The 13,452-nt window shown below is 32.4% G+C and overlaps 1 protein-coding gene across 2 annotated transcripts in view; it reads left to right on the top strand.

Moving 5' to 3' along the window:
• LOC149781628 (uncharacterized) overlaps positions 1–13,452 on the top strand; it is a 41,626-nt gene that overhangs the window by 26,989 nt on the left and 1,185 nt on the right. For both annotated transcript variants that reach the window (XM_089935687.1, XM_089935686.1), the window contains exons 10-13: positions 6,412–6,562; positions 7,067–7,248; positions 8,173–8,344; positions 11,662–11,752. In XM_089935687.1, the coding sequence (XP_089791813.1) occupies positions 6,412–6,562; positions 7,067–7,248; positions 8,173–8,344; positions 11,662–11,752 (596 nt within the window). The remainder of the gene's footprint in view (positions 1–6,411; positions 6,563–7,066; positions 7,249–8,172; positions 8,345–11,661; positions 11,753–13,452) is intronic.

Raw genomic sequence — 13,452 nt, 5'->3', positions numbered from 1 at the left:
GGCACACCAAAATACTACAGATTAAGGCCTTTTCAAGTCAGTAATGATTTCACTGTTGACCAGTGATATCGGCTCAATTATTAGGTTTCACACACTTTTAGTATCATATCAGGTGTCCCCACACTGCCATACATTGTTGCCACAACTGGACTTCATCATGATTTCCCACTCTCTTCGACATTAATAGCTAAACCAATGAAAAATATGTGAGAGAATATTAGACTTGATTGGCATTAAGACAAGGCGGATTAGATGGCAATAATGTGTGGCGTGCAAAGATGTGTTTCCATTCTATATCTGGTTATAAGTTTCGGTAATACATCACTTCCTCTTTGCTGATTTCAAACAGGCAAGATTTCTATATGAACAATTGATGAGATTCCTTTCCATTATACACAGCTGTTAAAAACGAAAAACAGATTTCTAAGAGCGAGGAGGTTTTTAATCAATGGAAGCTTGATCATATAATGCCAGTAGTAATGGGGGCCTTTGTAGTCACATATGTCCATACTGAACAAAAGGGGATTTCAAGATGAAGTAATGCATTATGGGCATCAGAGAAGTTTAACATGGAGACAACCCTATAGGCATCTATGAATTGTAACGTGTAGGATGCCCCTATGGGGTATCTATAGGAACGGACCATGGGATGAAAGGCAATGGCCACAAACACACTTTATGACCATCCTAACGATATATCATCAGTTCACATAAAATGGAAAGTATCACCTGACTTTTCAAACCCAAGATTACGGTCAGACTAAAATTTCGAAACTGAAACCGAATTTACTAGATACTTAAAAAAAACCGGTGTATTTGCTTCAAATATCCGTAACCAAACGTAGTACTAAATATCAAAATCTCTCACATAAGAGTTTAGTGAAGAATTTAGAAATAAAAGTACGAAATATTTTCCCCCCCAAAATAAAACTTGCTAATTTTCTTTCACAAAAGTTACCAAAAATTTAAAAAAAGTTTATTGAAAACATTGATAAATCTGACGCAAAATGATGAACGAAATATATTGAACAAAATTAAAACCATAACATTTAAATATTTGTGAAACAAGTAAATAATGACCTCAAGTTGAAATAAACTTAAGAGATTAAACTACCCACATTTCGTATTAAGTTGAAGCAAAAATTTAATCAAAAGTTAGGAAAAACTGCCAAATCTCAAGAAAAAAAACTAAGCAATAAGCACAAACAATTATGAACAAAAATATAAATTGGAAGCATAATTAAATTTACAACAATACAAACAATATATAAATTTATTTACAAATTAAAAACGCAAACAAATCTGACAATTTATTTAAGACTTGTTTGCAATTGGAAAATATAAATAGAATTAAAAGTTTCGAGAAACCTATTTATGTCGTTAAAAGGATAAATAAATGAATAAACAAAATTTTAAATTAAAATAGTTGTTTTTTTATATAAAAAGACCATATATCGAAATTTGAAGTATAAAATATATTTAAATATTAGGAAAATGCAAAACACTGCTTTGAACTTTTTTACAAAATCTAAAAATTAACAAATTATAAAATGTTACAAAATAATACAAAATTGAATACAAAACAAAAGCAACAGCGTTTAAAATCTCAATAAAAAGCAAAAGCAAACTTAAGAAGAAAATAAAAAGTATTTAAAAACATTCACAATTACATATAAATTACCTATTGCAATATCTTTAACATATTACAAACTTTAAAAAATATAAAAAGAAAGTTGAAATACAACACAAATTGTCTTGTAATACAATGAGAATGTAACAATATTTAAATGAAATGTTAATGTAAAAATATTTAAATGAAATGTTAATGTAAAAATATAATCTATTTTTGCAATCCCAAAGCATTAGCCGTCACTAAAATTATTTTCGAAGACAAAATATTGCATTTGCAATAATCATTTTTTTTAGTCTTTCTGTACAAAAAAAAAAATAAAATAAACATTTAACGTAAAAAAAATTAATCTGTAACAAAATGTTTAAGATAAAATGAATTCGAAAAAGGTAAAGAGCCCCCAAAAAACTAAAGATACAATTTAAAAAATACAAATTATCAGAAAATTACATCATTTTAACATTCTGAAATTTTAAATAACCAAAATTTGAAGAAAAAACAACATAATTGAAAATAAAATATTTGAAATTGTAGAATATTACATATTAGCATAATGGACCAACCAAAATAGTTAAACATTCGAGGAACTAAAATAAAGACATTTTAAAAGCATAACAGTATAAAATTAAAAACAATATAAGGTACAAAATAAACAGTTTGAAGATAATAGCATTACATTGCAAAACTTGATTAAAATGTATAGATGTAGAGAAACAACATTTCTATAAGACCAAGATACCATTTGTTAAATTTTACGAATAATAAAAGAGTACTATTAAATATTTGCGATATAAGTACTTAACACATTTGTAATATAAGTGAAAATGCAAACATGTTTTAGAATAAAAATTGAGATGAAAAAACAACCATTGAAAAAAATAATATAAAGATTTGGAAATGTAAATTAACATTACAAAAGAGATATACCAACTCTTATTGAGCAACGCATATACTTAATTACCAGTTTTACTAACCAACACACATCCTGTACTGACCAGGACTGAGCAACATTATCACCAACAAACGGATGCATAAGCGAGGTGTAAACTAATTCTTAAAATAATGACGGCCAATGCGTATTGACTGTCCATCACCAACCATGACCATTCAACACATACATCTGCAAGCCCAATGGACGATTGAAAGGATAGTTATGCGATGGTCAGTAACGCATATGAACTTCAATCCAGCACCTACCGCTAACATGCATAACCCCAATCTCAAAAACAGAAAGGATGAGGTAGTGTAGGGCGACAGCAGGTGTTAGTCGTTAAAATTATATATATATATATATATATATATATATATATATATATATATATATATATATATATATATATATATATATATATATACGATCTAGCATACGCCCTCATTTTCCAATACTCATCATATGAACAAGGCAGACAATGGTAAATGGAATCATGTGACGGTCTCTAACACACATAGTTCCAACTACACATTCTTATAAAGAAAACAAGATGACGAAAATGGTCACTTGTATAGAAATCTAGCATTCCATAAATCCTAGTGATGGTAACTAGAATAAAAATTTATCATTCAAGACCCACTAGCAATGGTCACTCAGATACCTATTGATCATTCAAGACCCACCAGCAGTGGTCACTCATATACCGGTTTAGAATTAAACACATACATCCAGAGTGGATGAATGGAAAGGAATATTATGTGATAGTCGCTAATACACATAATTTCAATCCAGCAAGCTAACTTAAAAACAAATCAGAAGGGGCATGGGTACAGGTATTGGGAACGGTCACTCCAACCTACCTATACCCATTTATTATCCAAAACCACACTCACAAATAAAGCAGATGACTGAAAGGGGATAAGCCAGGGTAACTCACACGTGCTCATGCACAAACGCAACATAATTATTAATACCCAAACAAACTAAATCAATATCTTATTATTAAACAAACACAGAAGTAAACATTTATTAACGTGCAAAGAACAAAATACACTTTATCTTAAAAACAAACCAAACAGTGAAGGGTTAAGGACTTTTATAATTAATGCATGCATAATATAGCGCGCGCACACACACACACACACGAGAAAGCGCACGCTCGCACACGAGTTCATCAACACATTTATACATACATTCACATATATACGAACATAACGATACACAAGCCTACATGCATATGTACAAATCACTGCCAATTCATGCAAATTCATTGAAAAAAGCTGGAACGGGAGTGACCAACTAAGTAGGAAAGATAGACTAAGGATTACTTAATTGCGGACAAGAGCTAATATCCATCCATTCATCTGTAACAAGATAACCGGGTTGGATTTCGGATTTATAACAGCACTTTTGATAGTGATACAAATACAATATTTAATGATGAATTACTTGAATGAGAAAAGATGTATGATTAATACGGGCGTGTATAAGATCTAAATATTGGACAAATTAACATAATCCACACGAACCTAATAATGTAACGAATGAAAATACAACAAATAACCTTACACAGTACAAGGACAAAGGTGAACGACTCAGTAATTTTACAGGACAAAAAGAATGACGCGTTTTGCTCAAAAAGTAACAAATGTGGCATTTTACTCATACGGTAAAATGTATTCATTCAAATATTGAAAAATCGGGTATTTTAATGGAATAGTAAAATGATGAAAACAAAGGGAATGGTGTCATACAAAACATATTTACAATCCCAAAATACTGGGTATTACAAACCCCAAAATTAGTCCAGGGCTAAAAGATTACATGTATGGAGCTAAACACACCGTCACTAGCACACTTGGATACCGTTCACACTAGTCAATCAAGCAGTCACCGACCACCATTCAATTCCTTGGTCAAGCAAGCACGAATCGGTCAGCAACGCCCGATGACCTGCTACTCGACCAACAACACTGTTCACTCAGCTCTACGGCTGCTATGGTTCAGCTTTACAGCTGCTATGGTCAACGTCTATGATTAGCTCTACAGCTGGTACCACTTGGACTCCAATCAGCTGAAAATAAATCTAACACTGTACTATGCATGACACAGGCATATACGATAACACATAATGACGTTATATACGGTAAGCTATACAGATGACATTATTGGCACAATAATTACAAAGCAAATAATGGGTTTAGAAGTGAACCTACCAGTGCCCGATAAGAATCCTACGGTACTAAATGTTTCTTAAAAATGGAACTTATATCTATATTGCTAATATAAATCTCTAAGTCACAAACAATAATACCTACAATATCTACCATACCTATAATAGTTCTAGTACTATTAGTAGTAATTAATGTCCTTACATTCGTCAACCATAGGGATTTTAATATACATCCTCGTAATAAAATATATATATTTATAAGTATATAGTCATTAGAGTAATTCTCCTTAGGCCAGTGCTTGGAGTAATGCTACATTACTCCCTTATATAGATATAACCTAACTTTGCCAGTGCCAAGGTATCTTAGGACATACGATATATATATCTAAAGTTTCGAGAGTGTCTGCACGTTCTAGTACCGTATATGAACGGCGACCGAAACATCATTTTTTGGTGATGTGGAGGTGGCCGTGGTAGTATGGGTGCTGGAACGTGCAGGCAGGCGATAGTTGTCTTATCTCGCATTCAGAGGTCCTAGGTTCGATACCAAGCAGAAACCCAATATGGAGCGAATTATTGATATGCTTGTTTAGCGGTAAGGTTGGAATAGTTCTAGTACTATTAGTAGTAATTAATGTCCTTACATTCGTCAACCATAGGGATTTTAATATACATCCTCGTAATAAAATATATATATTTATAAGTATATAGCCTTTAGAGTAATTCTCCTTAGGCCAGTGCTTGGAGTAATGCTACATTACTCCCTTATATAGATATAACCTACCTACAATACCTACCTACATACAATACCCACCTACCTACCTACAATACCTATCTACATACTGTGACTGCCGCCCTATCCCCTTCCCATGGCATGGGATAGGAGTTGGAAAAAATATTAATCATATGTCGTTATCCATAATATATTCATGACCTTGGTCAATTTCACTTCCTAAACTTCAGAGGTAAATTGTATAAAAAAGAGCTGATAACTTTTTGTTTTTACATTTTATGTATTTGGTAATTCATTTATTGCACGTTCAGAAGCTGGCACTGTCTACTCTGGCAAAAGTCCTTTTCCCTATTTTAATATCTGCTACGGATAGTGTACTTTAGACTAATTCAGGCTGATTTTTTTTAACACAAGGGAGCAGTCACTTTAGTTAGCAGTGTGCTTAGATCATGTAAAATTTCCAAAAGTACAATAATAAAAGAAATGTCAGCCACATTACATCAAAGTAGTATAGAGTATGCCAACATTCTCTTCACTGTGCATGTTTTAAATGCAAACAATTTCACCTTACATAAGTCACTCTCTCAAAAGTACATAATATCTGGTGAGCGCCCCCTATCCAACTCTGCCACTCACCGAAAAGCAGATGCATATATTTGTGTATTCATATGTAATTAGTCACATAAGTTCTCAGTGTAAGGATTAGGTGTTAAGGTTTTCAGAAGAAATATGTTATTATGGCCAAATATGGAACATCTAGAATTATATTTAAAACGACAATCAAGTTGTTTAGCATGCCTACATCACAACACATTTAAAGATATATGTGGTTTGTTAAAGTGTTGAACATCAAAAGAATGATAGTTTTGCATGAACGAAATCATTTTAAAATCTCAATTTGCTTTGCTGAAGGTAACATTTGGCAAACGTTATTATATATTCAGGTAGTGGAGGAGCAGAGTGAACAAGGGCTTCTTAAAGGACGGTTTTGTTCCGGTATTCGGGACATTGAGTCACGTACGTCAATGACAATTGTATTTCATTCTGATAACGATCCAAAAACTGGACTCTCCTTCAACGCATCGTGGATATCAAGTAAGAAAAGACTTCGAAGAAGAAAATATATAAAAAAAATAAAATAATAATAATAATAATAATAATAATAATAATAATAATAATGATAATAATAATAATAATTTTATATAACTTCATTCTTTGTTTTCATACTTGTTAAATAAATTTAGGCGTTAAGACGTTTATATTATATATGAATTCCGATGACATTAAGCTTAAATCTGTATGACGTCATGACCAGTTATTACACACGTGTAGTATCAAAACTATGACACGAATATTTGGAGTTTAACACATATGACATTTTTTTAAGAAAGGTTGTTATATGCTTCATTACTCTCACAGCAGAATTCAACCTTCGCTTTTGTATGCTTTATCTACACCATATACGCAGCTGAATTTATATATTCATATGTTCTTTGCTGTGGAAATTTCTGGGTATGAGCTAAATTTATGAAACAGCGAAGCTGCACTTACTCGCACACAGTTATTATGAGCTGCATTCGGTTTCTATCTACTTTGCAGAATGTGGCGAGATTTTTTACTCTGACAGTGGAGAGCTGGCAAGCCCAGACAATCCAGTTGACTATGACCATGAAGTAAAATGCAACTGGACTATCCGGGTTTCGCCTGGTCATAATATTGTCCTTCATTATAATCTTCCAAAAACTTCGAACGACGAAGCTCCGTGCAATTCGTACGTACAGGTATACGACTCACACTATTTTCTCCTCTCGTAAGTTATCTACCGCAACCTTATACACTTTCCCTTGTTGTATGTAGCCCGAGAAGACTGGAGGGTTTGGAGAGACGGATCACCTGCAAGGCACTGTGTTGTGACTGCGGATATGTAATTTTCGTTTGTGATTTATTTTCCCCCGGCATTATTCAACATTCAGGTTCCTAACGTCACAACAAAAACAACAACGAGAGCCATGCTAAGCCGAATAAAGAATATAAATCTCGCACAATACCACACGGCGACTTGCCGATATGAAACATTCCCATATGATTGATGTGTGTGTCTATGTGGGTTTCGAAAACGCGCTGGTCACAAGGATAGGCAGCTCTCTGCGCATGTTCAACCAATTGCAATGATGTTTTTGTTTTTAAATTGTCAATGCCAATGCATTCGACCTAGCTATTTCAAAAACATCATACTTTTCAGTGTTCCTTTGCATTTCCAGAGGTCAAGGTCCGTGCGTTTTAGCACAGAACGCCAATGTAAGAATTTGCTTTCAATGCTCGTGCGACTTTTTTTCTGACACATTTGAAGTATATATGTGAATGTAATAGGTAAAATACGAGACTGTTTTGTTTTAGATTCAATATTATTTGTATAAATAATTCTAGTCATAGGAATTGAACTTGATATTTGTTATAGGATTCAAGAGGTCACGGCTGAATACTTGTACATTGACGGTATAGGCTTTGCTACAGCCGTTCACGCATTATATAATATACGTTATTAAACGTAGAAACTTTATGAATGTTGTAAAACATAAAGTGCAATATTTACATGAATAGGGGAATTGAAAATAAATAAAATTCTTATAGGTTTCAACGCATCAATTTCTAGAATTGTCTTTTATGTGTAGTACATACTGAACGCTGTAATTTTTTTCCATCAGGTGATGGAGGCAGACTCTAATGCTGCAAAACTTCTTTGTAAAAGCGACACATTTGCTGTCCATAGGTCCAGCTCCAGTTCTATGACTATCTCTTTCACACATGAACCGGGGATGAAATATACTAGATTTTATGCCAAGTGGCGTGCGGACGATGCAAGAAGGAATACAGAAGGTATTTTCATAAATGTTAATGCTCTTTAAGTAAGATAATGTATCTTTTTGTTCATCTTCCCACTTGAATTTGATAGTCTGTCTGTGGTGGACACAGGGTTGAAAGAACTCGACATTTTCATTTTGCAAATTTTACATAATTTAGACGTGGTTGTTTGGAAATTTTCTTCCTCCAGTTTTTAAGTTCTTTGTGTTACGTATATCTGATTTAATTCATTTATATTTTAATTGAATTGTTTGACAGTTTTAAATTTGTTTCTATTATATGCTATTATAACGTAAATTTATTCACTGGAGATGATATCTTTTCCAGAAAATTAGTTGACCTGAATCATTCTTTCGTAAACACCAGGTGTTGACCTAGATCCTGACTTTGATTCAAAATTAGCAACAGCCACATAAATAGTTCTATTTATATTTTAACATGATTGGTTGTTGTCGATTTCACGATTTAAGATGTTAACAATTTTTTAAATTTGTATTCTCGGAGTTAAATATTTGGTCTAGTCAAGGCCATATTCGGTGTACGTAATTTTTATATATGTAAACATGGCCCTATGTTTCGCAATTCCGGTTTATCCATTACTACGAATTTGTTAGTTTTAATAAAGATGCGTAGAGAAAGATTTCTCAGTTTTGGGCTTTTTGCACTGATGTCAAGTTATTTTGTTGTAGCCAGATTTTGAGTTATAATTTTCTTTAGATCAGTTGGATTCCACAAAAATTAATTCTTTTTTCTCTGGAAATATTTTAAGGAGTGCTCATACATAAATGTTGGAAAAACATTGCTTACAAATTTAATTTGGATCTCCAACACCGGAGTGTCATTATTTGTATTTCTACAAGGACCTGTAAAAAGTAACACAGCAGAGACTACAGAAAACGTCATCGTCATCCGTCTTCGATTTTCCATCAGGATTCGAACTTGAAATTATTAGAACATGTATTACTAGGACTTCTGCAATTTAATTCGTGGATTATTCTTGAATTATTTTTGGATTATTCTTGGATTATTTTTAGATTTGATTCTTGAAAGAGTAATTTCTTCTTCTTTTTTAACTTTTACAGAATTTTTCCAGGGACATAGATTATTTGTTAAATTTTAAAAAAGCATGTTTGTTTTCACTCGTTTTGTGTTACTGTTTATTAGAGCCTAAACTCGTAAAAGTTCCTTGTTGTCTTCAAGATTACATATAGAGGCAATTGGAGACACCAACATATTCGACAAGCTTGTAACTAAAATAATAACTCACTAACCCAACCCCTTTTCATGTGTCTGAGTAGGAATATTGCATGTTCCCTAACTATTGCATCTCGATTTCAATTATTTTGTTCGTGAGACCGCAGCTAACCGAGAATCGTCACCTTAGCAAATTAGTCACAGTCTGAACACGCTCTAACTTTACTTCCGCTGATCTGAGAAACTCATTGGAATTGTTACAGTAACGGCCATTACTTATACATTTATCTTATTTATGAAATGACGTCATGTGCAAATTATACATCGTCACAGTATTGATAACGAACCTCTGTTTTCTATATAGAGCCTTTTATATTGTTAAAGTTGGATGTATTTGTGTTATGTTGCATTGTGTCCTGTTTCGTTTCTTTTTAGATTTTAGATTCCTATTTTTCCTTTCCCTCGTTTGGTTTGATTTCTGTGCAGGTTCAATGTTCTCAGTTGGAGGTTTGAATGTCACAAAAAATGAATGACAAACTCATTCAGTATGATGAATTTTTACAGAATTTAGATTAGAGAAAAAGAAAATAGTGCCTCTGAATAAAGGATATGAAAACAAATGTATAATAATAATAATTAATAGGAGTAGTAGTAGTAATAATAATAATAATAATAATAATATTATTATTATTATTATTATTAATAGGAGCTACATACTTATGGTCAATCGGATATACTGGTACGGCGTAGATACGTGTTATATATACCAAAAGGATGACATAATTAATGTGTCTAATGTTGAATAGGTTTTCTGCATATGTGCATACAGAAAATGATGACCTAATGGTAAATCGGTTATAGTATTATTATTTATTCCAAAAGGATGATCTAATGGATGTGTCTAACGTTGAATAGGTCATCCGCTTGTGTCCATACCAAAAACGATAACCTAATCGATGTGTCTAATGGTGAGTAGGTTAGAAGATTGTTATATATACTAAACGGATGACCTAATGGATGTGTCAAATGTGTATATATATATATATATATATATATATATATATATATATATATATATATATATATATATATATATATATATATATATATATAATCGATGACCTAATAGATGTGCCTAATGTTGAATACGTTATATGCTAGTTATATTTAACACAATGGATGACCTAATGGGATTGTCTAATGTTGAATAGGTCATCTGCTATTTATATATATTATTTATATATATAACACAGTGATGACCTATGTTGAATAGGTTATCTGCCAGTTATATATATCAAAAGGATGTCATAATGGTTGTGTTTAATGTTGAATAGGTTATATGCTACTTATATATACCAAACAGATGACCTAATGGTTGTGTCTAATGTTGAGTGTGTTATATGTTATATATATAGATGATCTAATGGACGTGTCTAATGTTGAATAGATTATCTGCCAGACATATATACTAAAAATGGCTGACCTAATGGATGTGTATAATGTTGAATAGGTCATCTACCATTTATATATAACACAATGATGATCTAATGGATGTGTCTGATGTTTGATGGGTTACACCCATCTGCCTTTTATCTACTATCGAAACCAAGAGGGTGTTTTGATGGATCTGACTAATGTTGAATAGATTATCTGCTTGTTTACTTATTTAGTTGCATACCTACTCGCTTGAATGATTCTCGGATTAATTTAGTATGAAAAGTAATTAAGTTTGTCTGATATTTGATTGCTTGCAGGTAGAATAATGCACGAGCTGTCAATATTGAATCCTAGCTATTCGCCCTTTTTACCCACCCATATGCAAATGTACAACCTCTCTGTACATATGTATGTATGTATGTACGTATGTATGTATGTATGTATGTATGCATTCATGCATGCATGTATGCATGTATGTAGGTCGGTCTATACGCCTGTCATACGTTACACACAACCTGACGTAAAAACAATCAAACGATATTTATGTATCTTCAAGTTTATATTTTCCAAAATAATTTTTGTATAATTATCATTCTATCGTTTTATTTTTTATTTTTGATCTACACTCCTTTGTAGGTATATTTATCCCGTAGGTGTTTTACTTTTATCTTTAAAATTGCTTCTCGTTTAATTTCATCTAGATATAATATTGCAAACAGCGGCAGTACCGGTGGCCTTGACAATAGTGCTAATTGTTATACTTGTCTTTTTTGGGGTGCGGAGAGTTAAGTCGTAAGTATATCAACCACTACTTTCTTCTAATGTCATTTTCTTTAAATAGTCGTTCAGAGTTATCTTCCTTGAAGACGATTTAGGTCATTCTTTCTAAGTTAACCTTCCTCTTTTTTTAGAATAGTTTCGTCAACTAATGAGCTGTACCCACACCAAAAAATCTTTAAATATGCAACAAGTGTATAAAACAGCATAGTCAATAACCTAATGGTATTAACTTCTTTAGATACTAATAACAAATCCGACAACTTCTCAGCAATTGGAAACTAATAAAGATTGGATTACTTGTCTACAGGTATAAACTAGTAAGAAATACGACACAAATTCGACTGCTCTTCGACACCTCTTTAAACAAATTCGACTGCTCTTCGACACAAGGGTTTAACTCGACAATATCTCGAACAAGTGCATTAGCTAATCCTTTCTCCAGATTTTGCGTTCTAAGTCAAAATTAGAATGACTGACTCTTTACACTAGAGATAGCTTACAACAACAGTACGGTTAATAACACAAAAAAAAGATAACTTACAAAAACAGTACGGTTAACAACACAAATAAAGATAGCTTACAAAAACAGTACGATTAACAACACAAATAAAGATAGCTTACAAAAACAGTACGGTTAACAACACAAATAGAGATAGCTTAAAAAACAGTACGGTTAACAACACAAATAGAGATAGCTTACAAAAACAGTACGGTTAACAACACAAATAGATGCCGATCATGCTTGGGTCACCCCAGTCATATTGTATATGGTATCACGGTACCAATTGTTTTTCCATATACCTCAATGCTAATGTTTTGTGAAATAAATATACTTTCTGTCCTACTTTGGCATGCATGTCACACGCTGTCATATAGAACAATGCTAGATTGTCAATTTGACAATGACATAACCAGGTACTCCATTGCATTTAAGAGAGAAAACTCTACTGGAACTAGACAGGGGTAAGAGTTATCTAGTCACAACAAGCACATTTTCAGTCATGTGTACCATATTTTAAAAAAATCATAAAAAATACAAAATATGATCTAGATAGAAATTAACACAAACTCACATGTTGCCAAGAGGCTCAACTTTTTTTTAAGCCAAACAGAAAGTACAAGTCTTACATAATGCACCAATCACAGCTAGTTTTGTTCTTTAATTCTGAATACAATGTTCCATACACCTTAAGCTCCGCCCACCTGGACTTGCGCAATTGGTACCGTTATACCATATGGATTTATTTTCATATAATCGCAAAGTATGATAATGAGTTCGAAGTTCAATATCACAACATAGATATTTAAATACTGTAGCTTTATAACATATTCTTGAGGAGATACGGAAAGGTTTCAACCATACCTTCCTGACTTGGCTATATCAGCTATATCTAAAAATAATTCGTTAAAATGCTAACTATACTGAACATGAGATTTTCTTGTTCCGTAGATAGATCCCGAAACAAATATCTTTACCAAAATTAATATATGGCTACAACTGAAGTCCGTCTTCTGTAAGTTGCACGATTAACATTGTGTAACCTTGGGTTTAAGTTCAAAGATCATAATCACTCATGAACCCTATAACATGACAAAATAAGAACGGATTCGATTAAATATAGCTAGTTTCTTGTTCTTTGTTTATTTTATTAAAACAATTCACTCGTCACAACGTTATGTGGCATCTTTTTATGACATGAATCAAAGCTATC

This window comes from Sinohyriopsis cumingii, chromosome 15 (assembly GCF_028554795.1).
Source record: "Sinohyriopsis cumingii isolate HCF-2022 chromosome 15, ASM2855479v2, whole genome shotgun sequence".
Taxonomy (NCBI): domain Eukaryota; kingdom Metazoa; phylum Mollusca; class Bivalvia; order Unionida; family Unionidae; genus Sinohyriopsis; species Sinohyriopsis cumingii.
Note: the sequence above shows the minus strand (reverse complement) of the source record. Positions and strands in the feature narration are given on the sequence as shown.